Source organism: Delphinus delphis, chromosome 2 (genome assembly GCF_949987515.2).
Source record: "Delphinus delphis chromosome 2, mDelDel1.2, whole genome shotgun sequence".
NCBI classification, from domain to species: domain Eukaryota; kingdom Metazoa; phylum Chordata; class Mammalia; order Artiodactyla; family Delphinidae; genus Delphinus; species Delphinus delphis.
The window spans coordinates 136,222,975-136,249,888 of record NC_082684.1 but is presented as its reverse complement, the minus strand read 5'-3'; the positions used below and the strand labels follow the sequence as shown (position 1 = coordinate 136,249,888).

At 53.5% G+C, this 26,914-nt stretch overlaps 1 protein-coding gene across 2 annotated transcripts in view; it reads left to right on the top strand.

Annotated features, from left to right (window-relative positions):
• Window positions 1-26,708, top strand: part of SMAD6 (SMAD family member 6) — a 74,441-nt gene extending 47,733 nt beyond the window's left edge. For both annotated transcript variants that reach the window (XM_060005724.1, XM_060005723.1), the window contains one exon: window positions 25,740-26,708. In XM_060005724.1, coding sequence (XP_059861707.1) covers window positions 25,740-26,281 — 542 coding nt within the window. In that variant the 3' untranslated portion in view covers window positions 26,282-26,708. The remainder of the gene's footprint in view (window positions 1-25,739) is intronic.
• The last annotated feature ends 206 nt before the right edge of the window (window positions 26,709-26,914 follow it).

Genomic DNA, 26,914 nt, shown 5'->3' with positions numbered 1-26,914 from the left:
AAAGGCAGCACGTGGGGTGCTTGGGGGTTGAAGCTCTGGGGTCAAATGTCAGCCCCACCGCGCTCACCGTGGGTGGTCATGGGCTCATTTGTCCTCCTCTGTAAGAGTGGGGATAATGGGAGCCCCACCTCAGGGGCCTGAGTTAATAACAGGCATGTAGGAAGTGCTCCATGAATGGGCGATATTGTTATCTGGTCCTGGGAGACAAGGGGGCATTTCTCATCCCTCCTCTCTCTCCATCTGACTCTTGCGTTCTCCAGACTCGCTCAGTCACTCTTACACAGTGGCCTCTTGCTTGTGCTCTCTTTAAATCAAGGCAGGGGTCGCACTCAAACTCACACTTGCAAAAAGGTCAGAGTTTACCCGGCTCCAGGTGACACTGCCTGGGGAGTTGGCTCATTGCACTGCTGAGAGACTTGGCTGCAGTTTGCAATATGCAGGGGTTCATACTCACTTCTTCCCTATCTTCCACTGGCGCACAAACACACACACACACACACACACACACACACACACACACACACAATTCACCCAAACCCTCGTGTGAAGTACAACCGGTGGTACTTGGTATGAACTCAATAAATGCACGTGCCCATTTTATTTTCTGTCCGTCAGTGATGATGTCACCAGGTAGGTACCTTTTGTGCTAGGCATTATAGGGTTGCGCAGAGTAAGTGCCTACTAGCTGTTCAGCACAGGGTTGGGCATTTTAATAGAGTCTCCCATAATCCTTATAACCATTGGGTGTAGGAGGAGTATAGTTCATTATAATCCCCATTTTGTAGGTGGGTTCACTGAGGCTTAGAGAAAAGGCACATGTGAACTTAAGGTAACAGCGCAGGGGTTAAAAGTCCATTTAATGATACAAATGCACTTATTTACAGAACAGCAGTAGACTCAATTTATGGTTACCAAAGGTGAAGGGGTGGAGAGGGATAAATTGGGAATTTGGGATTAACAGATACACACTACTATATGTAAAACAGATAAAACAACCACGACCTAATGTATAGCACAGGGAAGTATATTCAATATCTTGTAATAACCTATAATGGAAAAGAGTCTGAAAAAGAGTATGTGTATATATATGAGTCACTTTGCTGTACACCTGAAACATTGTAAATCAACTATACTTAAATATAAAAAAAGCGAAAAAAAAACGCATGTTAAAAAAAGATCTCATTAAAAAAAAAAGTCCATTTAAGACAAGAGGGCGCAAAGGACAAGATGAGCTTTATGGCTGCCTTCAGAGCAGCGGTGAGGAGCTGGGGGAGGGAAGAGGGAGCTCTGTGGTTTGGGGGTGCAGTGTGTCTCACCTCATCAAAGAGGTAAGACTTCACTTGGAGCTAGGGATAGGCTGCCTTGTTCTTGTCCCGAGTCCCCCCTCTGCTGTTTGCCTGCTGTGTGACCTTAGGCAAGTCCCTTTCCCTCTCTGGGCCTATAAGGACTGCACATTCATTCAGTCTGTCTTTGGATTTTCTGGAAACTCCGGCAGCCCATCAAACGTGTTCAGAAAGGGGCTGTCTCTGTTGGTTCCAGGGCTGTCCTTACTCTTCAAAAACTCCTTAGGACTCTGGAGGTCATGGCCCAGCTCTGAGGGTGACCTTCATGTTGAGGAGTCACCACCAGGCTGGGAAGCTGTCAGAAATTTGTTTGCTCACAGGAAGGTACCAAGCATGCCCTCGTGGATTCGTAGGCCTCGTCAGCATGCCCGCAGGGCCACGCTTCCCAGAGGCCCCACCCTCTGTGAAATAACAACCCATGGTCACTGCCTGCTGCTGAGCCTCAGTGCCCCTTTTTGTACCAGAACTAAGTAGATGATTTCTTCTGGCTCAAGTCTCTTGTGATGAGAATATTATTATGCTAAGGTCATCCTTGGATGATGTCCCAGGGCCGTGAAATTGCCACTGCAGCCTTCTGCTTACCTGTAGAAACGGCCCTACCTGGGCTCCAGGTGGAAGAGCCCATAGCATGTCCCTGGGCTTTGTGGGTTCTCTGTGCCTTACAAGGTGCTCACCACTGATCTCCCAGCACTAGCCTGGGCAGGACAGCTGCTGTTACCACCCCATTCTAGGGATGAGGAACTGAGGCTCGGGGCAGGAGGAGTCTGCCCAAGGTGAGGGGCTGGGTGAGTGGCAGGGCCATCGCAGTGGGGTCTGGGTGGTAATCTCCCCCTCCCTGGGCAGGGCAGGGCTGGGCTTGGCCTCCACCTCTGCATGGGGCTCCCAGCCAGGGGAACCCACAGTGGGGTTAAACAGAAAGGCCTCCTGGAGGAAGGAAAAGATTCCCAGAGTTCTGTGCTTCAAGCCATTTTGGTAAAAAAAAAAAACCTAATTAGAGGTGACAATGGTGACTTTGTCTGTGTGCTCACTTTTTCCTCCCTCTTCCCCACACCTCCCCCTTCTCTCTGTCCCTCATTTGTTATATCCATGGGAAAACTAGGTAATGTTATAATTACTGAAAATATTGTGGGTCCTTGGAAGCTAGGGGGAGGGGCATGCCTGGGCGTGCAGGAGGCCCTTTTTCCCAAAAAAAAAAAAAAAAAAAAAAAAAAAATTTTTTTTTAGGCTTTATTTTATTTTTTTCCTTTCGTTTGGAAATGGAGCCCTTTGCAGTCATGCTGTCACAGTTAAAATAAGGTTTAAATTACAGGCCAGCCCGTGGCTTTTCCCCTTTCTTTCAGAATTTTTGCCAACTTGCAATTTACTTAATGAAATCCTGCTATTCCGTTTAACGGGGATATTTTTTGCAGATGTTGATTTAACTTAGCTTTGCAAAATATGTGAACTGTACCGTTTCTTTTCCTATTTTTAACGGTTTCAGGATTCTAGTTCAGCAACTCCACCGGCGCTGCCATGCCAGCAGTGGTGTTTACTCCCATCCTTGAAAATATTTGTTTTCCATTGCTCTGTTTGCCCTCCCCTCCATCCCACATACCCACAAAGGGGAGGGGTCCCATACACAGCAGCTTCTTCCAGAGGAGGCTCAATCAGGTTTAGTAATGGATGGAATTGGACTGAAGGGACATCAGAGTTTCTTATAGTCCAGCCCCCTTGTTTGGAGGGAATGGAGGCTCAGAGTGGGGAAGTGACTTGCCTAAAGTCACACAGCAAATGAGGAGCATAGTGACTTGAGGCATCAGCTGGGTTCTCTGGACAGAGGTGAGAGTGGGGAGCAGGGGGTTCTTGCCTTGTGGCTATTTTGGCTGATTCTTCTCCCTAGGAAGAGACTCACCACCACCACCCCGGCCCCAGGAGCCTTGGGCTTGACCTTCATGTGCTGGGAGGGAAGTTCTGCTTCGTGTCTCCCTGAGGCACTGTGGCTAGTGGAGAAAAACCCCACCAAGAGTTCTGAGACTTGGAGTTGTGGGGAAGGGCTTCTGCTGCTTGACTGTCTTCCGTGACCTGAGTAAATTGCTTCCTCTCCCCAAGCCTCAGTTTCCCCATCTGTACGGTGTCGGTGAGAGTCCTCGTCTCCTCTACTGTTGTCAGGATCTAATGGAGGAGGTCGGTGTGAGAAGGTCTGGCCTGAAGCCCAGCAGGTGTTCAGGGAATGCTTTTATAACATCCTCACACACTGCCAACTCTGGTCCCCGTGGGAAGACACGGGAGGAGAGGTGTGACATGCGAGTGAACCTGGTGTCTGTGGGTACCAGGATCCGGGTCAGACATAGCAGGACACACCCCTTCCCTTCGATCCTTCTATAGTCATGACCCTGGGTTCCCTAGCACTCTCCTTTTTATTACTAAATATAAAGTAACATGTCATCACACAGTCAATATAGTTATAGTCTCTTTATATAACATTCGAAATACACTGGTAAAGCAGAAGTCTCCCTTTCTTCCCCATCCCACTTTCCTCCTGAGAGTAAACTACTCTTTTTTTTTTTTTTGCCGCGCTGGGTCCTCGTTGCTGCGCGCGGGCTTTCTCTAGTCCCGGCGAGCGGGGGCTACTCTTCGTTGCGGTATGCGGGCTTCTCACTGCGGCGGCTTCTCTTGTTGCGGAGCACCGGCTCTAGGCATGTGGGCTTCAGTAGTTACAGCACGCAGGCTCAGTAGGTGTGGCATGTGGGCCCCAGAGTGCGCGAGCTTCAGTAGTTGCAGTGCGTGGGCTCAGTAGTTGTGGCACGTGGGCTCTAGAGCACAGTAGTTGTGGCTCACGGGCTTAGTTGCTCCGCGGCATGTGGGATCTTCCTGGACCAGGGATCAAACCCGTGTCCCGTGCATTGGCAGGCGGATTCTTAACCACTGGACCACCAGGGAAGTCCAGTTAACTACTCTTAAGCTGAGCAGGATGAAAACAGCAACGAAACAGAGTAGATTATTTTTTAATCACGGCAGGTCCGAACGCTGGTGACAGTAAACTTCACAAAAGCTCTCAGACTGTTTTTATAAACACAGCTACATGCTGGATTTTCAGGAGAGACACATCTAAACAAAATCATATAGGCAGGTTGAAACTGAAGAGAACTGGTGGGGAAAGATACACTAAGTCAGTGCTAAACAGAGAGAAAGTAAGTGCGGCAGTATTAATATGAGGTAATATAATTCCAGACAAAAGGGCATTAGAAGGAACAAAGAGGCAAATTTTACAAAGATCAAGGGTTGGCAGACTTTTCTGTAAAGGGCCAGATAAATATTTTCAGCTTTGCGGGCTGTTCGGTCTCTGTCCCACTGCTCAACCCTGCCATTGTGGCATATACAGACAGCATATAACACAATGCCTGTGATTGTGTTCCAGTAAAACTGTAGTGCCCAGAACAAGTGGCGGGCCACATCTGGCGTTTGCTGACGCCTGACATAGATCAAAGCTAAATTATTATATCTCGGGGAGATATAATAATCAAGGATCTTTATACACCTAACAACATAGCTTTGAGATCTCTAAATGAAAAGACAGATAGAAATAAAAAGGGAATTTGACAAACCCCCAGGAGAACGGGACTTTAAAACACAGTGCTTTCAGAAGCTGACAGATCCAGTAGACAGAGAATTTTATGAACAACACTGCAAATATGTTGCAGTATGTGTATCTGTGTATTTACAGGTGCTTGTCCCATTGTACCATGCCAGGTCCCTGCCTCACCCCTTGGATTTTTTAAACTAGAGTGGTCTGTCTTGTCTCTAAACGGGCTGGACAAATCAAGATGAGGTAAAAAAAAGCTCTGCATCTTCAGTATTGGGTGCTTCCTGTAGTCCTAGAGTTCCCACTTATAATGGCCACCTGTCTCTCAGTATTAATCACACCCAGTTGTAGGCGGGGTCGCCACCCTGAATGAGCTAGTAGTCTGTGGGGTGTAGGGATGTATGCCCATGAAACAGTGGAGAACCAGTCAGGCCCACCACCTTCCCGTGGCTACCCATGCCCACAACACACCCCAGGTGCTCAGCCCTAGCCAACCCCTATAGACTCTCTTTTCTCCACGAGCCCTTCCGTGTTCTGTGATCTGGCCTTAGGAGACTGCTTTCGCCTTGACTTCTGCCCGTGTGCCTTCGCCCAGGCCGTCCCTCAGCCCTGGAGCGCCTGGCCGTCCTCCCCACCCCTTCCACCCCTCTGGGGCACCAGTCAGCATCCTCCTTCCCTAGGAGGATTTGGTGGCCCGACCTTCTTTGCCTCGCTGCCCCTCATTTATGATGTTCTTGGTGGTCCTGTCCTCTCTTCCCCTGGCTTGGAGCTCCGAGGGCAGAGGTGTGCCTGGTCCCCTGGCCCCACAGGAGACCAGCATTGTGCCCTGTGGGGGCTCTGGGCAGTGCTTGTGCATGGAAGGGGGCATCTGTGGAGAGAGCGCCTCCCTGCCTGCTGCACGCCCCCCGCCCCGCAGGAGCAGAGGTTGGACTGCCTCTTTGTGAATCCCAGCACCACCCCTTACCAGTGGGTGACCTTGGATGGGTCAGGAGGCCTCAGTTTCCTCCTTGTCCATCAAATGGGCAATTAATAATATTTACACCCCAGGGTTGTTGTGAGAAATAGGTGCCTGGCACATGGTGAGCTGGCAGGACATGTCAGCTCCTAGCACAGTCGTTCCCTGTCCCACGATTCTTTGTCCTGGCTGCCCTTGATCCCATTTCACATATGGGGAACCCAAGGCCCAGAGAGACTAAGGCCATTCGTCCCTAATACACAGCTAGGAAGTGGCAGAGCTGGGATTGGAGCCGAGGCCCTTGATGCTGGATCCCGTGAGGAGGCGCACGCTGTCCCAAGGGCCTGTCCTCAGACACGCCCAGGTGCACTGAGTCAGGGCCATCCGTGGCGGCTCCAGAGTGTCGCCTTCCCTGCTGGTCTCCTGGCCCGGCACTGGGACCGCCACGTCCGTGTAATGCTAGGAAGTCAATTTGGTTTGGTCTCCTTCCTGCCCCTGTCATCCCTCCCTCGGGGAAGCCAGCTCTCCCACTACTGTGCCAGGCTTCTGAACCCTCTGCTCGTGGGATAGTGACATATCAGCCAGAAGAGAGGCCTCTTAAATCTTGTGAAAAACATAGATTCCTGGGCTCCACCCAGGACCCGTGAATCAGAATCTCCAGGGGCGGGGCCTGGGAATCTGGACATAAGGGCCCAAAGCAGGGGAAACACTGGCTCTTTTAACCCTTTTGTTTTTAGGTTGAAGAAGCCGGCCCTCGGAGAGGGGTCTGCATTGCAGGGAGGCCCAGTGAGCCTGAAAAGCCCTCTCTGGACTCTAACCTGAGTCACAGTTGCTGCCCCTTCCCAGCACTGTCCCCCCGCCCCATCCCCCAGCCTCGAATCTCTAGGAACCCTGTACAATGGAAGTGGTTGCGAATGGGTGTGCAGAGACCTTCTGGAAACTCAGGCTCTGCTCGGAGACTTCCTGTGTCTTACAATGTTATCTTCAGAATAGGAAACTTTGCCCCATTTTTGCAACGCACATCCTTTGCCTGAGAGTCTGTGGTGGTGCCGGCCAGCCGGGGCGGGTCACTACTCAGGCAGAGGCGGGGAGTTGTTCTGACAGCCATGCGAGGAAGGACTCTCTCCCTGCAACTCACAAGAACAAACAAACAGACCCTTTTGCAAAAATAATTCATGTTGGCCAGACTCATCAGGAGTATTTGTTCCTTGTGCCCAGTGGTATTGATAGAACCCAGTCATTCCTTAGAGACAGGAGCGCTAGCTGTGAGACCCGGCTCTGCTGCTGCCTCACCTCCAGCAAGTGATTGCTGCTCTCTGAGCCTCGGTTTCCTCTTCTGTAAAGGGAGGAGGTTGGGCTGAATAAGTTCTAACGCTGACACTGAGCAGCTCCCCAAGAATCCTTTAGATACCCCTACTTCCTCCAAGTTTCTCTTTGAAATAAGCATGCTTTTGCTGTTAGACGGGATGTTCCAGAGCACCCTATAATTTTCCGAGTTTCTACCAATCCAAGACTGGTATGGCCTCCCCCACCCTCAACTCTCAGACATTCACACGACCCACCAGGGCGGTGGGTGGATTCCCCAAGTGACAGGTACCATTTTGAATTGGGAGCAGGGAAATGCCCCTCAGAACTCACAGGGAGTGGGACTTCTCCTGCAGGCTTGCAGTTAGTTACACGCCCGGGCCAGTGCGCACCTCCTGTGGGCCAGCTGCAAAGAATGTTGATGCTGTTTCTTTAATTCCCCTGAGCCTGGAGTCTTAGGGAGGGCTCTTTTGGTTTGAGGGAAAAAACATGTGTGTGTAGCCCACTAAATAGCTTGGAACTGACCAGAACGAGCGATGTTTACAGAAACAAGAGCCTCTCTGATTTCCTTTGACATCACCGTTAGTCTCTCCTCCCTCCGGCCTCCAGCACGCCCCTTGCCGCAGAATTGATTATTCCTTCTTCCAGGGAGTCCGGGTTGGTGCACCCTCACACACAGTAGGCACTTAACGAGCGTGAGAGCGGAGCCCTGCCTCGTAAGCAAATACTGCTCTTGCCTCTCCGTGGCCCTTCTGTTGGCTGGACCCCAAACCCACAACGAGTGGTTCTTGAAAACATCCTTCCCACTCTTTCCCCTCAGGGAATTTGCTTTCAGGGTTTCAGGGTGGGGCCCTGCATGTTCCAGTGGCTGGGTGGGAGAGGTCAGGAGGGGCACCTTGGGAAGGTAGAGATGGTCAGACTGGCGTGAGTGACCTACTAGGATGTGGGTCTTTATAAGTAAGTGAATCGGTCTGCCTGTTTTACGGTAAAGGCCATGAGGAGGGAGAGGGTTAAACCAAGTGGATGCCCAGATTCCAAACATATGGGTGAAGATCCTTCTGGTCAACCTGCGGGTCAGCTACAGAAGCCATGGTGTCTGTGGCAGGACGTCCATCTGGGGGCAGATGCATGCGTATGGTAGGTCCCAGCCTTCATATTTTTGTTGGTCTTACCTGATAGCAGTATGTGAAGCCCAAGGAGAGGGGTGCAAAGGAATTGGTAGGGAAAGGAGAAAAAGCGTCCGCCAGCACACCTGGCTTCCCTGCCCCACAAGACACAAGATGAGTCTTCCCCACAGGGCATAGCAGAGAGGCCCCTGCTAGCCTAGGGAGCACCTCTGAGGCGGGCTCCGTCACCCAGTGGGTCCCACAGGGTCTTGGTGATCCAGAAGATGTCTGGAACGCGCAGAGGGCGGGAGCCGCAGAGCGGTGGTCTCGGGGCGGGACTGGGGCTCTGCTGGGCAGCTCTGGAACTAGGAGATGGAAGGTGCAGGGAGCAGGACCATCTTCCGACCTCGAGGCTGAGCCTGAGGTCAGTGCCACTCGGAGGGGCTCTGCCTTCCCCTGGGCTCCGCAGGCGGGCGGTCTCCGGGGTAGCGCCGGGACAGGGGCACCCGGGGAGGCTGGCGGCTCTGGGTCTTCTTGGCACAGCTCCCCCCACGTGCCCAGAGACGCAGGCGGCTGCTCCTGACTCGGTGGCCTTGCGAACCCGCCTGGCCGGAATCTGCCTTTCGCCTGTCAGTGCCGCCTCCCCGACTTGGCAGGGCCACGTCCTCGGGCTGGAGCAGCCCCCGGTGTTTCCAGCTTGGCCCTCTGCCCGCCTCTCTGGGGCCTCACAGTCTGTCCTCCCGGGCCAGGACCAACACACCCTCTCAGCTTGACGGCTTCCCGGCCTTGCCCGGGCCTCTTCCTGCCACCTCAGACTCCCTGCGCTGAATCTGCGGTCCCCTCACCTTGCCTGCTTCTTAGAAAACATCAGTGACCACCACAGCCCTCCCCCGGAGGTGAAATACGCTTCCTCCCAGGGAGAAAACATGGGGCCTGGCTCATTAGACATCACCAAGGAGGCCATAAACATCCCTTCCCCTACTGCAGTTGACGCCTGAGGGGTTTCCACATGGGGTGGGGCCCCTCCCTACCCTCTCTCACGTGGAAACGCCCCAGTTGGCTGGTTCCCCTGGCCATACCCTAGGAAAGCAGCCCTAGGAAACGCTGCTTCTTTCAGATGGGCACGGAAATAACTGGGTGGCATGTTGGCCTGTGGGAGCCAAGGGCTACCTCTCCTTCCTGGACGGCCGCTGAGGGACCTGGGGGTGCTGGAGGTACAGTCGCCCAAGTGGCCTCCTTTCCAGTTGCACAGAAAGGGAACACTGACAACTCAGGGACTCATCAATTCAGGCGATTGGATGGTGGCTGATTGGAAAGGTTACTGTCTAGAAACCAAATTTTGTGATGTTTGAATACCATAGACGGTGATGCTAACCGGGGATAATGTTTTCCGTTAGAGGTCATTCGGAGATCTGCTTTAGTGCACAGATAAGAGCGATTTGTAATTGGTATGCCAGTTGTTTATACAGTGCTAGTAGGATAAACAGTTCTCCTGAACCTTATTTATATTTTGCATTTGTTTATCAAAACTTTTTTTTTTTTAACTTCAACCCAGCTGCTTTCGGAATTATTACAAACTCTGGATTTATGGGTCCTAATGAACGGTACTTGATGTATGTGCACGATCATTTATCTTGCATGCTTTAACCAAGAGCCTCAGTGCTCAGGGTAAGGGAAGCCAAAAGTGTCCCTTCCTCCCCAGAATGTCCATGTTATAGGAAGGCTTGGGGGACAAATCGTTTGTTTTATCTGATCGGAAGCAGACATGTCATGGAGTAGAAAGCATGAGATTTCAAAGAGCTTTCCTAGACTACACCCTAAGGGATTAAGTCCCCGGAGCTTGACCGGGACACACTGGGACACTGCGGGTGAGGTTGACATACTGTGGGGTGTGTGTGGGGCCAGTGGGGGATGGAGGAGAGGAGGTGACCAAAGGATACTTTCCAGCAACAGCAGATGTTTATCCCTTTTTATGACCTGAGATGTTCCCTCTATCATTTTTGTCTTTCACCGGTCGTACAGCTCACCTTTGACATTCATCCCAGTAGCATTGACGTCAACCCTTCAGCATTACTTCTAATCAGGAATTAGTGGTCCCACTTGGCCCAAGGCTTCGGCACCGATCTCAAGAGAGCCGTGGTCTGATTTCATAATTGGACCTCATTGTCACGGGGGGCTACCTTTCACACCAAGGTTGGTCACCTTGCTCTGTTTGATCCCCACATTTCTTGGGGTGTTTGTCCATGCAAAGACCTCCCATAGACTTGACCCAGACAAGGAGAGGCTCACACTTCCATCCTCTTCCTCACGCCCAAAGTCGCCTGAACCACTTGAATAAACCTGAACTCGGCTGGAGCCTCTCCTGCCTTCTGCTCACGCAGCTGCCTATCAGTTTCCTTCATCCAGTGAGGATAAAGCGAGCAGGTGATGTCGGCGGCAGCACCTTCCCGTGCCCAGACTCTGGATTGCCTCTTAGCTTGTTTTAAGTCTTGGTGTCTCTCTTTCTGGCTAGTGAGAATTCTCAGAGGGGAGGGCTCCCCAGCCACCCACTTCCTACACACACACGCACGCACGCACGCAGCGGCTGGTGTGTTATGGGAGGAGATGTCCCATTTCACACCTGAGCAGCTGAGGCGCGCTTTGCTTTTTGCACACAGGTAGTGCTGGCTCTGTGGGATGGAGTTGGGAAAGGGGACTTCTGGGTGTTTGGGTTTTCTCCTGTTATTTTTAACTCTGGTTTTAAGCGTCCTTTCTTGGCAGCTCTGGCCACAAGATAGGGCTGGGATGTTGTGAGACGCTTGATGTAACTAAAAGGGCCTGGCCTGTGAGTTCCTGACGGAGGAGGAAGTGGTTAGGTGGCCAAGAATGCAACCTGCACCTCCCAGATTAATTAATAATTGAGCGCTGGCCCCCAGCCAGGCAGAGCCAGCCGCGAGAGATACAGTGAACCCAGAGTGGTTAACTACAGTGGGGGAAGGAAGAGTTTGACTTGGCCTGTGGCTAAAAGGGAAATTCACAATGGCCATGATTTATGGGCTGAATTACTTCAGGTCCTCCTTAGTGGGCCCAACTTGGGCATGTGCTCCAGGAAAGCAGACACTGGTGGCCCGCAGAGTCATTTGTGCCCACGGGGAAGGGAGGCAGTAGAGGTGGGGGGGGGGCTGGGGGCGGGGCGCGGAGGGGCAGGCACCAGCGGCGGCGGAGGAGGTACAGGTCTCAAGTGGAGGAGATGGCCGGAAGAGAGACTGCACTATCTGGGGGAACCAGTGTAGGCTAGAAATTGAGTGCCCCTTGGGTCACACTCTGCAAGGAGGGATGGAAGGAAGAGTGGGTGTGGAGTCTGGCTCCCCTGGGTTCACATTCTGGCTAATTGGCTTTGTGACCTTGGGCAGGGGACTTAACCTCCATTTCCTCTTCTGTAAGATTCTGCACCTCCTAGGATTGTTCTCAGGGTTAAATGAGGCGGGGTATGTGGACGGACAGTGGCCAATAGCAGCTGGATTCCCATAGGCTGACGGGAGACGAGGCCTCAGTAGTGACCCAGCGACGGCAGGATCATTACTTAGCAAAGCTCTGCTAATGTTCGCTGAGCCCGTGCATGCCAGGTGTGTGCTGCTTGCTAGGGTAGACACGATTATTCAGTTCCCTTCCCCAAGAGCCTCTTCAGGCTTCCCCATGATTCAGGAAAGGCACTCCTTCCTCCCCTTATCACACAGGTCCCTGTGGCTGCAGACAGCCCTCAGGAGCGGGAGGCAGTTCTAGAAGGCACTTGGGCATTGCCATCGGTTGGGTTCTGCCCATAGGTCTCCCCGGTCCTCTTGTCTTTCCTAGAAGACAATTAAGGATTAAGAATTGGATCATGGCAAACAAGCCTTGTGCCCCTCTTGGCTGAAAAGTTAGCCTTGGGAATAGGAGACTAAACAGAAGCACAGTTGACAGTTGTGACAATTGCGCTCACATTATCGCTGCATTGACTTGAGTCGTGCAGCGTGTGCCCATGTGTACCTGGACACAGACTAAAGCATTACTCTGAGAAACTGTTACTGAGCTGATGACTCATTTTCCCAAGATGCTTGGCCGGGGGTGAGCGGGGGTGGGGCACCGCGCAGACAGTGGAAGGAGCACCTTTGGCCTCCGAAGATGTGGATGAGCCCTGGTCCTCCTTCCTCGTTAACCCCCTGTGGGCAGTCACCCAACCTGTCTGGGCTTTATATTCCATAACCTAAAATGGGCTTGGAGAATTGGAAAACCTTCCACGGTTAGAAACAGTATCCCACCATCACTATCAATGGGGGTACAGCCACCTTCTTGGCTTGGGCTACAGGGGCTGTGAGAACCAAGCTTCGCCTCCTTCTGCTTTGGAAACGGGTCCTGGACTTGGGGCTGAGGCATGGGGCGCAAGTCTGCGGGGCTGTGTCCACCCGCTGGCCTGATGTGATGGACGGACCGCCTGGCGCGCTCCCTTCTCTGCACCTCTAGCCCCATAGCAAAGAAGCCATCCCTCTCCAGGCAGCTTGGAGCTTGGGCACGGAAGGTGCCGAGCAGCTTCAGCGGCTTCAGTTTTACGCAGGAGCACAACCACAGACAGGAGGCCGGCTCGCAGGCGTGAGCTTCTGCCAAGCCCTAGGTCATCTTGCAACATTTTTGCAGGGAACCTTTAAAGCTCATGTTACTGTGCTCTTTACAGCAGATATTAGTATTTAATTGGGGCTTAATGGTCTCTGCAGTCAATATTAGCTTTTTGCTTATTATAAAGCACTCTTGTGTGTTCCAGAAATGTATGTGATCCAGGCAACCCTCACTTGAAGAAACTCCAGCCTGTAGGACGCTGTGTTCACTAAAGAGGTGTAGATCATGTACCTTTGTGTTACAGAAGGATATTTTTAAGGGAAGGATTTAATGCAAGGATTTAATTTGAGTGCCCCCACCCCGGGACTTTAATTTGGGGGTGTTTATCCCAAAGTGCATCTTTAATGTAAATAAGGCAGGTGTATTTGACTTGCAAAGGTCACATGGTACTGGCTCGTTGGTAAACGACACCAGGCTGGTGTTAGATGAGGCGTATTTTTGAGAACTTTGCAAATAAGAGAACCAGCTCCCCATCCTATTCTTTGACGCTTCCGTTGACAGCCGTGCTCCCTGTTCCATTCACCCTCATAGACTTAGCGAGTCTGAGAAATTAAATCCACCCCCATTGCCAGACAACTGTAGGCTTTAGGCGTTTTGTTTTTGAGCCACTGAAACAAGTGTGGCACATAGCGAGCTCATCCGGCGTTCCATTGGTGGGGCTGCACCATGAGGATCAGCAAGTAGGGATGCTGCTTCTCCCTCCCCCGCTCAGTGTCCTGGCTTCTGAGCCTCAGTGGTGTCATCTATTCAATGGGAACGGTACAGCTGCTGCATCTTTTTCAGACCTGGGGAAAACCCGATGATTTCCCAAGTGCCCTCCCAGCTCTTGGATGTGAAATTCCATTCAGCGCCCATTGTTGACAGCACCCTGGTCCGGTGGCAGGGTGCCAGGTCTCAGGGGGAGGAGGGGCAGAGATGAGTGACGCCTCATGCCAGGCCAGCCAGCTTGCAGGTGGGTGCGGTGGAGACACATGCCCTCCTGATGATGGCATCAAAGAGTGTCATGGAGGAGGGGCCGTGCAGTTCAGACGCAGGGACTGAGGAAGGCTTTTCAAAGGAGGTGACATCGGGGTCTTGACGGTTGAGTAAGAGTCTGACAAACTTTGGGGAAGGGAGGAGGAAACTCATGTTCATCAAGTGCTAGTTACCGTTGTTAGGCCCGTCATGGACCTGCCCCCTGCCCTTGACCCCTTTGAGTGAGTTATTACGCTGGCTTCATGGGTGTCCAGTGAGTGCCCCACTCAGGGCCCGTGCTCAGAAGGGGCCTCAGCTCAATTTAAGGCTATGCTTTCACCACTGAAATTCTGAATACTTTTTGAACAAGGAGCCCTGCATTTTCACTTTGCACTGGGCCCCCCAAATTCTAGCTGGTCCCGGCCCTCAGAGACGTAGTCGCCTGCCCACAGTAACCCAGCTGTTAAGATCTGTACTAGTTCACCTCTCTGCTGCCTGTGGTCTCAGGGAATCTTCCAGATCAAGAGAGGGTGGGATGGACAAAGTACACACAGAGTGGGGTGTTCAAAGCACAGGGAACTAAGGGATCCCAGTAGCAGGGGTGCCTCCCCTGGGACGTTTCTGCACCAGGGCAGGTTCCAGCCCCGCAGAGCTGCTGAGACAGGCTCATTGAGGGCAGTTTTAAGGTACTTTGCTTTTATGGCTTTACATTGGGTCCAAGTAGAAGTTTAAGGCAGGAGGTTTGCCAATAAAACTCAAATTGTATTTGGGAAATAAAAGAGAAACGGAGCTGTCCTGAATTCCCCCAGCTCTGGTAGCCTGCAGGGCAGGAAAGTACCCCCAAATGAGCTTCCTTGAAGCACACCAACTGCCACAGATCGCGCCCCCCAACGCACCTCTGACACATGCCCAGGCTGTCCCCATCTGAACCCCCAAAGGGCCGATTTTCTTCAACAGGGAAGTCAAGGTTGGGCTGAGTCAGTGAACTTTGGCACTTGAAGCCTAAGGTGTGAAAACCCAAACTCCGCCAAGACAGGAACCCAGAGAGCAGCCAGGGGCCTGGTTCTTGTGTGAATTCAGGAGTTTGGCCATCGGCAGGGCAGACCCGCAGCCAGGGAGGACTGGGGGGCCCCTTCCCTTCTCACACCCGCCTTCTCTTTCCTGGGGACTGAGGTACCCAGCTTCATTATGGTGCACACTGTGTTTTTAGAATCTTTCCAGGGGCAATATGAAAAGCCAGGCTTTCCCATCCCAGGGGGTCTCTGGCTAAGAAAACAAACAAACACACTCAGAGTCTGACTCTGTGATAAAACAAAAGAAGACCTGGAATGGGAGCAAAGTTCAGAGCCTTTTGCTGCAGAAACTGGTTCCTTCTGGAAAACGTGGGGCTGATTTTATAAGCCGCTTATCGCCCGGCTCTCCCCTCCCCTCGAAGACAGATGCTTTTCACCATCCTTCCTTCCAGGGCACAGGGAACCAGAATTCTCCCACCCGGACCTGGTTCCCTGTTAGAAGTCTGAGTGGTTCCCCTGCCCTGCCTCCTTGGGTGGCTTAGGGTGTTGGACTTTCCTTTAGGAGCATGGGGCCAGGCCAGGCCGGCACACCAGTGTTTCTGGGGAGGAGTTTCTCATCAGTGTTTCTCACTCTGATGGAGAGTGATCTGATGGCTGCCTCAGTGGGGCTCTCAGAAGCTGGAGCTGTCTGCAGAGTGGTTTTAAGAAGGGAGCTTGGACCACAGAGCACCAAGGTCTGGGGAGAGAAGCCACTGCCCACTGGGCCCAGGGAACCTGGAACAATCTTGCTAGGGAGGCAGGGCGAGAAGGATGCTGATAGAAGTCTTAGGTCCTGGTAGGTGCCAGGGAAACTACCTGTGGAGGAGACTGAGCAGGCCTGTGTGTATTAGGGCCCAGGTGAAAGCTTGTTTTATGTCAGGGTTACAAGAGGAGTTCGTCTTTTCAGGATCTGTTTTGACTACTGCACAAGATAGATGAATGGAAACCTTCCCCACAGCCCAGACCGCCACTTTGTTCAACCAGAGACCTGGGGCCGAGCAGGCTGGGGTCAGGGCACCAAGGCCAGAAGAAAGGCCTTCCTGCCGGGCCCAGCAGGCCTCTCTCTAGAGAAGGCCAGTTACGACTCAGCTGGGCGGCCACTGACTATCCTCATACTCACGTCCCTCTAAACCCCTCAGGGCAGGGGTTCCATGGACTCCCCAGAAGAGCAGAGGGAGCAGATGAGGCAGCAGCGAGGGCACAGCAGAGAGGAGCTGGGCTCAGAGGCCGTCGGTCAGGGTTCCCGTGCTGTACTGCTGTGTGGCCTCTGTCCCTGGGGTCTGTCCTCTGAGAATGGAGGTGATTCTGCTTCCTGGACTTGGTGCCGAGCACAGAGCACCCGGCAGCTCCCACACTCCAGTTACTCAGCCAGGGTCAGCAGCCCTTTCCCAAGGTCACCCTTCCTAACTGCAGTGCATTTAGAAAATGCTCGTTGTGTTGAGGAGGGGTGGTGGGAGTGCATGGGAGAAACTGTACTTAAAAACCAAAAAAGTGTATGTGTTTGCGGGGCTGCATAGGGGACCGTAGATAGCTGTTATATGGCATGGTTTCTGAAAAACCCCTGTCTTCCTAGAAGGTGGGCAGCGTGTGGTGGGGTCCCCACATTGCCACATCCAAGGGCCACTTTTCACATCCAGTCTTTATAGAGTCTCCACGTGCCAGCTTGGAGTGGACACGGGTGGGTTATTACAGCACAGTCCCTGTGCCATTACTCGGCAGGCCTCTGGAGGTTTGCAGCCTATAGGTTGCAACCATGAGAGAGTAACGCAAAGCCCCCTGTCTCTAGATAGATGTGAGCTTGAATCCCAGCTTTGCAACTTCCTAGCTGAGGACTGTGGACACACTACCTGACATTCAGGCCTCAGCTGCCTCTTAAAATGGGAATTACTGAGAGGATTGACAGTATGTTGAGATACTGCATTTAAAGTGCTTCATACTCTGCTTGGCACTTGGTAAAGGTTCATTAAATGTTGGCTGGTAAATCATCATCATTACTATTATTACTACTACTACTGGCTGCCTTATTGTATTGTTATTATTACTACTACTACTAGTACTCCTCCTCTTATTTCCCCTTGGTTCTCAATTCCATTGGCACATTGCAGGTATTATTATTACCTAATATGAATACCCTTATGAACTATACAGGCTGAGTCAATCTATTAAATAATTTATGCAAATAACATATAGAGATAAGATGGTGGTAATAATACTAGTAAAAAATAATAGCTGTTACTTATGGAGTGCTTATTTTGAACCAGGGATTATTCAATGCACTTGAAATTAATCCCAGCAGCCCGAGGCAGTAAACTCTGATTGCATCCCCATTTTACAGATTAGGAAACTGAGGCCCAGGGGGTGAAGTCACTTACCCAAGATTTCACCACTAGTGAGTGGCAGAGCTGAGATTCACATGCAGGCAGCTTTACTTCCGGGCCCTGTGCAGGAGACATCCAACTGGTCCTAGCCACTGTATTGCGAATTTTCTTTCTTTTTTAAAATTAAGGGTACTTTAATTAATTAATTAGTTTTTGGCTGTGTTGGGTCTTCGTTTCTGTGCGAGGGCTTTCTCTAGTTGTGGCAAGCGGGGGCCACTCTTCATCGTGGTGTGCGGGCCTCTCGCTGTCGTGGCCTCTCTTGTTGCGGAGCACAGGCTCCAGACGCGCAGGCTCAGTAGTTGTGGCTCACGGGCCTAGTTGCTCCGTGGCATGTGGGATCTTCCCAGACCAGGGCTCAAACCCGTGTCCCCTGCATTGGCAGGCAGATTCTCAACCACTGCGCCACCAGGGAAGCCCCTGTATTGCAAATTTTCCCTGTAACCTTGGCAAGTTCCCTTCCCTCTTTGGGCCTCAGTTTTTGCATCTGCAGAATCATGAATTTTGGCCACATGGATCACGCATTTCCTGGCCTCCCTCCTCCCCTTGCTGTCATTCTCCTTTTGCACCACACACAACGCGCGCGCGCACACACACACACACAGAGCAGAGAGGCTGGTCAACTGTCTGCAAAGTGGTGGCAAAGCACAGTCCTTGGCCCCAGAGACCAGCGGCTGAAAGAGCCCCCAAGGTGGACCCCGTGCAGGCAGTGGCGGTGGCTAGACCGCCCGTGATGTAATGACCGATTAGGAACTTCCTCTTGGAAGCCTGGCTTCCTCCGGGGGCCAAAGGTGCTGGAGCTGAGGTGGGGGTGGGGAGGGGCGGGTGGGAGCAAATAAGAGGAAACTCCTGTCAGCTGGGCCCTGCTTTTGGAAAGCGTTCAGCGGAGAGGCTTGTTCTAAGCTGTTGACCATTAACATGGCCCTGTGCACATTCCTTCTCTGCTTTTACTGCCGGATCCCAGTGGATAAAGGACTGGTCTCCCCCTCCCTTAACAAAGAAAAAAAAAAAAAGAGCTTCTAATTAATGCTGTATCTCTGGACTTGTTTCAAAACCTGAAGCCATTTCTGTAGCTTAAAATGACAAAGGAAGGTTAAGTGGAAACTTCTTTTTCCCTCTTTAGTTTGATAACAAAAACTACTTATCTAATGGGCAAACAAGGCTTTTAAAGGGGTGTTAGGTTAACCAGATGCAGGGCCACATAATTACTCCCAGGCCTGGGAGCCTCAGATGAAAAAGCTGCTGGTTGGATGGGAACTTAAAGCCACAGGCATGACATGGGACAGAAGAAAGGAGTTTTCCAGGAGGGTAGGAGGCCCCAGTGGGGCCCTGTGCAAAGGGGATTGGAAAAGCCAGCCCTAGGCTCCTCTCTGGCTCTGCCACCAACTTGCTGGGTGACCCTGGGCAAGTCACTTAACTTCTCTGAGTCTCTGAGTCTCCGAGTCTCCCTTCCCAGCTCTCGATGGCGTCTGCCCATGTTTCATCGCTCATTGAGGTGCGGCTGGGCCAGCCCCAGGAGAGGCAGGGAGGCTGCTAAGGCCCAAGGGGGTGTGAAGCCGCAGCGAGAGCTTTGAACATGGAGGAGCACGAGCGGCCCAGCCAGGCCCTGGAGACCTGGGGACTCAGGGTCCAGCTTCCTGCGAATGCTCTGAGCCTCCGCATCCAGCTTCCGTAGAGTCTAAGGGATCGGAGACTTTAATCTGGGCATGTCTCTGGTTTGCCTCCCAGGATGGGTGAGTCCAAGGCGGTCTGGCCCAGTGGAAAGGGGGGAATCACAAGGAAAACAAGCTGCATTGCGTATGCTCAGGCTTTTGGAGCGTGCGGCCCACGGGGGAGCACACAGGAACGTTCCTGCCCTTTGTTTTGACAGAAAACTGCTGATTCGAAGAAGCTAAAGGCTTGCTTGGGATTTCAGCTCTCCCCGCCTCCCCCAGACGCAGTTGGCCCCCTTGGTGCCCCGGCACCCCAACAGAATTACACGTTGGGCTCGAAGCACCCTTGCTGGGCAGAGAGGCCAAGAGGAAGGAACGCCAGCCGTCGGAGGGGCCGGCTTCAGTGCAGGGGACCTACTGTCAGGCCAGTCTCCTGCCCGCCGCAGGCATCACCACCCTCTGGTGGCAGGAATGTGGGTGCCACCGGGCGGCCAGGCCGCCCCTCTCTGGCCGGGAAACACAGGGCTTGTCCCTTGGACCACCTGGGAGCCCTGCTGGGACCACTCCAGGATGGCCACAGAGGGCTGGCCTAGCAGCACATTTCCACTATCTTCGTTGTAATTCTTTCAAGGCACCATATGTACAATGAAATGCACAGCTCTCCAGTGCATAGGTTATGATTTTTGACAATGTCTATACCTGAGTTCCCACTGTACCAATCAAGATATCAAACATTTCCAGCACCCAAGAAAGTTCCCTCGTCCCCTCTCCCCAGAAGTAATCCCTGTTCTGATTTCTGTCGTTGTAGGTTAGTTTTATCTACTCAAGAATTTCGTATCAATGGAAACACACAGCACGTCTTCTGTGTCTGGCTTCTTTCACTCAGCCGGGTGCATCTGAGATTCACCCACATTGTGGTGTGTTTCAGTAGTTGGTTCGTTTTTATTGGTGAGTCGTATTCCACTGTGTGGATGAGCCTTACTTTCGTCTATCCATTATCACAGTCTGTTTGGGCTGCTATAATAACGATACCATAAATTGGTGGCTTAAATAATGCATATTTATTTCTCACAGTTTTGGAGTCTGGGAAGTCCAAGATCAAGGGGCCGGTAGATCTGGTGTCTAGTGAGAACCATTTCCTGGTTCATAAATGGCTGTATTCTTGCTATGTCCTCACACGGTGGAACGAGGGAGCTCTCTGGGGTCTCTTTTTTTTTTTTGCGGTACACGGGCCTCTTACTGTTGTGGCCTCTCCCGTTGCGGAGCACAGCCTCCGGACGTGCAGGCTCAGTGGCCATGGCTCACGGGCCCAGCTGCTCCACGGCATGTGGGATCTTCCCGGACCGGGGCACGAACCCGTGTTCCCTGCATCGGCAGGCGGACTCTCAACCACTGCGCCACCAGGGAAGCCCTGGGGTCTCTTTTAAAGAGCACTAATCCCGTTCATGACCTAATCACTTCCCAAAGACCCTACCTTCTAATGCTGTCACATTGGGGTTTAAGATTTCCAACATGAATTTGGGGCGGGGGGGGGGCACACGCAAACATTTAGTCCATAACGTCCATCCTCCTGTTGATGGACATCTGAGCTGCTTTCCAAGTTTGGGTGATTACGAGTAGAGCTGCTGTGAACATGCATGAAATCACAGAAATGTAGAGCTCATTGTTCAGAAAGGAAGACTGAGGCCAGGAGAAGGGAGATGGCCTGCCTGATCAGGGCCAGGAGGCTGGACACCGGGCTGCAGGCCTCCTGACCCCCGGCCTGGTGCCGCTCCACCAGATCTGCCCCAGACATCGCGCCAGACCGTGCCTCTCCTCTCCCCCTTCCCCTGGAACCCTTCCAGCTGGGACCCAGAGTCTGGCTGGGAACTAGGCCAGGCCTTGAGCAGGGGGTAGCGAGCAGGAGTTTCGGTCAGAGCGCGGTCATCTTTGATGTTGTTCACTCGGGTCTGACTCCGCGGTATTTATTTGCAATTAAGGAGCTGGTTCCTAATTAGGCTGATGGCGGGACCACAGCCCTGGAGCCACGAAAAGCAAAAGATCTTCTGCAAGAGACTGTCCCCTCGCGGCCTGAGTGGCAGCCCAGGCCACAGACGAGGTGTGGTGGGTCGGGTGGGGCTCTGCGTCTGTGAGGAGTGGAGAGGTGACCCTGGGTTTGGGGGTGCCTGCCTTCTCAAAGAGGGCGGGTCGGCTTGCTCTGAACACACGGCATGAGATCTGAATACGTGTGTGCGCGCGCGCGTGCACGCGCACGTGCGCATGTGCGCATGTGCGTGTGTGTGTAAATAGAACCCCAGGAGCACTCATCTGTGTCTCCCACATTCAGTTATTCATTGCTTCACCCTTCATTCCTTCGCTTACTGAGCATCTCTTTGCATCTCAGGTACCGGGCTGGGAGCTAAACCTTAACATTTGTAAAGTACCTTACCGTTTGCAAAGGGCATTGCCGTCCATTGTCCTATTGTAACTTCCCGTGCTGGGGAATGACCCTGGGTCGTGACCCGTGGCACCCCTAAGGAGCCCTAGCCTTGGAAGGGTTAGGCCAGCGCTGGGACGGATAAACAGACAGCTGCTTCTTTCTGCTCCCGATTGGTCTGCTGCCAGAGTTGCCAGAAAATCCAAAGATGGACTGTGCAGATGAGGCGCTCAGTTATGAGTAAGTCCATTTTACAAATGGGGAGACTGAGGCTTGGGGACATTCAGTGGCTTGTTCATGGCCACCTATCCAGTCAGTGGTGAGAGCTTAGGTCTGTCTCACTAGGAAACCTTTTGGATCATGTGACAAGCATTAGGTTAGAATCTGGGGTCTCTAGTTCTGGTCCCACTTCTGCCACCCACTGCTGTGTGTCCTTGGGCAAGTCACCCGGTACCCCCGGAGGTGCCATCTTGGAGGCACAAGGACATTGGACTCAACTGATAGTTCCCACAGGCCAGCCTCCGGACTAAGTTCTCATTGGCCCATGGTGCAAGAAATAAGAAAGCTTCTTATAATCTAAATGTATTAATTTAAAATTTTCTGATTTACGTCCTACCTATTTTGTGAGTATCAAATTACTTTCTTTTGTGCTAGTGATAGTAGATGGTCTTGGGGTTTTTAATAAGTCTGTATGTGACAAAATAAAACCGTGGTAACCTTATGACATTCCCAACCCCTCCATTAAACAGTGTATTGGTTTGTGAAAGCCCAAAGCATCGGTGCTCCCTGGATGAGATGATGCGGGGGGAACCCTCCAGCTCTGGAGCCCAGAGACCCTCAGAGCTAGGTGGGGACGGGGATGCCCCAAGCATGGTGATGGGCTCACCTGCCGGCCTGTTCTCTCAGGATCAGACCTGAGACCCTAGTCCTTGCCCAGCACCCCCTTGGGCCTGAGGGCATCGGTCCCACCTGCTGAGCAGGATTCCTGTGGGGGGTAGGGGTGAGGGCAGTGTGCCAACACTTGGGATCTATTTTATTTCCTTCCTTCTTCCCTTGTAGGTGTTCCAAGAGCACCCTGGGGATACATGCAGACTTGGGACAGATGCAGAAAGGACTAAGACCCACCCCTTCCTCCTTGAGAGTTGAGGCCAGCCAGGGGCACAGACACCTGCTCAGGCCAAGGGAGGGACTGCATTTAAGGCTCTAGGCGCACAGGAGGGAGAGGTCAGAGAGGGCTTCTCAGAGGTGACAGTCCATCCCCTGGAATTTGGAAGACATGGCCTGGAGCCCAGGCCTGATGAGTTGTTACCCAGTCTGTTCAACCAAAGAGGCCGCGGAAAGTGAGGCCTGGCCCGGGGAGTGTCCCTGAGCGCCACGGATGGGGCAGGCTGGGCCCTAGGGCAGCTCCAGGGTGGCGGGGGGGTGGGTGAGGGGCTGGGGTTCATCCCCACTCACAGGGTCCCATTCCCCTGCGAAGAGCGCTGACTGGGGCAAGGCCGGGGACACAGGTGTCGATGAGATGGGCGTAGAGGGCGAGGGCGCATTTGACTCGGCTGGGGTGGGAGGTACTGAGAGGAGGGGGACAGGAAGGCCCACTTGGCCTTGAATTGAAAGCCTTTTAGGAGCTGGGAGGGAGGAATTACCCCACCCCCTCAATCCCATTACCCCCACCCCCTGACTGTTAAACGGCTTCTCTGCCTTTTACGACAGCGTGGCTCCCTCCGGGGGCAGAGCTGCCACTTGATGACTCGGGTGGCCTCTCTGAGCTTACCGGTGGAGGGGATGGCAGCACCCCCTCACTCAGGGGGACTGGCTGAGTCTTCAGGGAATGAAGACCTTTCGTTTCTGGGGCGGACAGTGCCTCACCGGCTTGTGGGCGAGCACCTCTAGGACTCACAGACCACGAGAGCAGTCGTGGTTACAAACGGGGTGAGGTTTCGAGAAGGGGGGCATTTGCTTGGTGCCTGGGTTTTGGGGGGTGTCTGCCCGGAGTACGGAGAAGAGCTGCCCTCGGGAGTGTGGCCTGGCACTGATGCTGGCTCACTAGCGTGTGCCCTTGTCCGGTTCTGGCACCTCCCTGGGCCTCAGTTACCACACCTGTGAACTGGGGTGATAACAGGTGCGACCAAGGCCGTTGTGAAGAAGGCGCCTGGCTCGTGCAAGGCACTCAGGGATGCCTGTTGTCTGTCTTGTCACCCGACATTCTCCAGGCGTAGCTTCTTTGCTTCCCCGCCTCTCTGTCCCTAGTGCACTAACGGAGTTCTTGTCGCTCGGTGAGAAGGTTGGCGTTGCAGTTTCACGGCCAGGCTGGGATGGTGCTGCTCTCCTGGCTCTTGGAAACTCTCAGACCAGTGCTGGATGGGTGGATGGAGAAAGGGGCAATGGCTTGGGGTGCTCCTAGCTGTTCACCTGCTGGGGCTGGCCTAGTGCCTGCAGCTGTGTCACCTACCACGGGCTAGAGCTGTCTCTCTGCGCACTGGCTAAGGGGCAAGTCAGCTGAGGGCAGGGAGCAGGGCCTCTTTCCCCCATCCCGACCATCAGCTAGAACCACGAGGGGCCTGGATGGGGACTGTGAGACAGAATGATATGTCCTCAGGGGCTGGCCTGGGGACCTGCGGCTGGGATCTTAATGCCAGGCAGAGGGCAAGGAGCATGCCCTTTGGGACTGTGCCCAGCCCCAGGCCACAGCAGAGCAGGCAGCCCACAGGAGGCCCCTCAGGTGGACATTTTCCTGCTAGGTGGGCCTCCCAGCACATAAGAGAATGTCAGGAGCCCTGTCACCTGGCTGCTCTGGGGCCTCTAGGAGGGGCTGGGCTGAAGGCAGACAGAGCTGACCTCACCCAGGCTCCTGACGGAAGTTGTTGGCAGTGCTTTCTCCCTCAGGTTTGACTGGACTTTTTTTTTTTTTTTTGCGGTACGCGGGCCTCTCACTGTTGTGGCCTCTCCCGTTGCGGAGCACAGGCTCCGGACGCGCAGGCTCAGCGGCCATGGCTCACGGGCCCAGCCGCTCCGCGGCATGTGGGATCTTCCCGGACCGGGGCACGAACCCGTGTCCCCTGCATCGGCAGGCGGACTCTCAACCACTGCGCCACCAGGGAAGCCCCTGATTGGACTTTAATCTGTTTCTTTTGGAGAAGCCGAGCCATAAAGGTCCTCAGTGCATCCTCATCAGGCCTCCAGCAGACCTTCGCCCTCTGCAAAAGCCCCAGCCAGGGGCCTGTGTGGGAACACATAACCCCACCGGGCAGTCATGGGTGCCCACCTGCTTGTCAGAGCCCTGAGCTCAAAGGAGAGACCAGATGTCAAAACGCTTCAGAATCTGAGAAGCCGGCCACACCCGAGAGCAGTGAGGAGGGGGCTGCCCTTCAAGATGGGCCCCTTGCCTATACCTGGTATTACGCCTGGTCTCAGAAAATTGTTAAATTCATGCAGACATGTAGAGATGCCCCAAGCTGGAGTGCGGAGGGATCCCAGTCATCATGCAGGCCACCCCTTTGCCGTCTATGGGGAAACTGAGGCCCGGAGAGGAGCCGCTGGCAAACTGGAGCCCTCGAGGAGCGATTTCCTTTTGCACTTAGAGACCCTCTGCTTCTCTGTCTCACAGAGGCGGCTACAGTTCTGGTGAAAAGCTGCACTTCCTGCCCAGAGAGCCAACTTGAGGGGCCGGGGGTGGGGGTTACTGGGAGACCCTGCGTAACGCTCCAGGCTGAGGCTGGGCGCCGTCGGGCAGCCGCGATTCCCATTCTGGGCCGGAAGAGGTCCTGGGGGCCACATTCCCCACCGCACCGTGCCTTCCTATGCCTGAGTCCCCTCTGAGGGGCGGTTTATGCCCTCTGATAGCTTCACCCCGCTCTGTTCAGGTTGAGGCCTGGACTGACCGGGTTCAAATCCCGGTGGTGCCACTCGCCGGCTGAGTGGCCTTGGGCAGGCTGCTTGGTGGCTGCCAAGTCCCGGAAGCTCGTCTGTAAAGTGAGAAGGTGGCCTCCGCACAGTTATGGGAGGACCCAGTGAGTCACGTGCAGAGTGAGGAGTGCAGAGCACAGCACCCGGAACAATGTAGGTGCTCGCCAGTCAGTCCCTCCCTTGGGTGTGTGGGTGTGTGTCCCTCTCCTGCTGGCTTGTAAAATTCTACAGGCAGGAGCCGGGTGTGGTTCGTGTTTGGGTACCCACAGGCACCTGGCACGGTAGGTGCCTTGCCTTCGTGTGTGTCTGGGGGTGGGGTGGGCGGTGGGGTCCTGCTGTGGGTTAAATCTGAGGACGGCCTGGCCCGCAGTAGTGCTCCCCATGTCTGTTGGGCGCCAGAGACCCCCCTCAAAGCCCACCGGCCAGGCGGCAGTGCCGCTTCCGCTGCCCTGGAATAACACCCGCGTGCCCTGTGCTTGCCCTGCAGACGCCAGCATGTCTCCGGATGCCACCAAGCCGAGCCACTGGTGCAGCGTGGCCTACTGGGAGCACCGGACACGGGTGGGCCGCCTCTACGCGGTGTATGACCAGGCCGTCAGCATCTTCTACGACCTACCTCAGGGCAGCGGCTTCTGCCTGGGCCAGCTCAACCTGGAGCAGCGCAGTGAGTCGGTGCGGCGCACGCGCAGCAAGATCGGCTTCGGCATCCTGCTCAGCAAGGAGCCGGACGGCGTGTGGGCCTACAACCGCGGCGAGCACCCCATCTTCGTCAACTCCCCCACGCTGGACGCGCCCGGCGGCCGCGCCCTGGTGGTCCGCAAGGTGCCCCCCGGCTACTCCATCAAGGTGTTTGACTTCGAGCGCTCCGGCCTGCTCCAGCACGGGCCCGAGCCCGACGCCGCCGACGGCCCCTACGACCCCAACAGCGTCCGCATCAGCTTCGCCAAGGGCTGGGGTCCCTGCTACTCCCGGCAGTTCATCACCTCCTGCCCCTGCTGGCTTGAGATCCTCCTCAACAACCACAGATAGCGGCCCGCCACCCGCCCCGCCAACGGGGGCCCCGTGCCCAGAGACACAGCCCCCACGGACGACCCCCCCCAGATATCATCTACCTAGATTTAATATAAAGTTTTATATATTATATGGAAATATATATTATACTTGTAATTATGGAGTCATTTTTACAATGTAATTATTTATGTATGGTGCAATGTGTGTATATGGACAAAACAAGAAAGACGCACTTTGGCTTATAATACAGATATATTTTCTTTCTTCTCCTCCTTCCTCTTCTTTATGGTTTTTGTTGTTGTTGTTTTTTTTTTTTTTTTTAAAGAAAATGATACAGCAGAGCTAGGTGGAAGAGCCTGGGTTTGGTGTATGGTTTTTGAAATATTAATGCCCAGGCAAAAAGCTAATACCAGTCACTCGTTGATAATAAAGTATTCGCATTATAGTTTTTTTTTTTTTTTTAAACTGTCTTCTTTTTAACAAAGAGGAACATGCAGGGCTTCTGTGGGTTTCTGACCCATCTGGCATCCCGAAACTTGATTTCAATCTTTTACCAGTTAAAGAGTAGAGGGAATTACATTGAAAAGGGAGGAAGAGGGCTTCCCTGGTGGCGCAGTGGTTGAGAGTTTGCCTGCCAATGCAGGGGATACG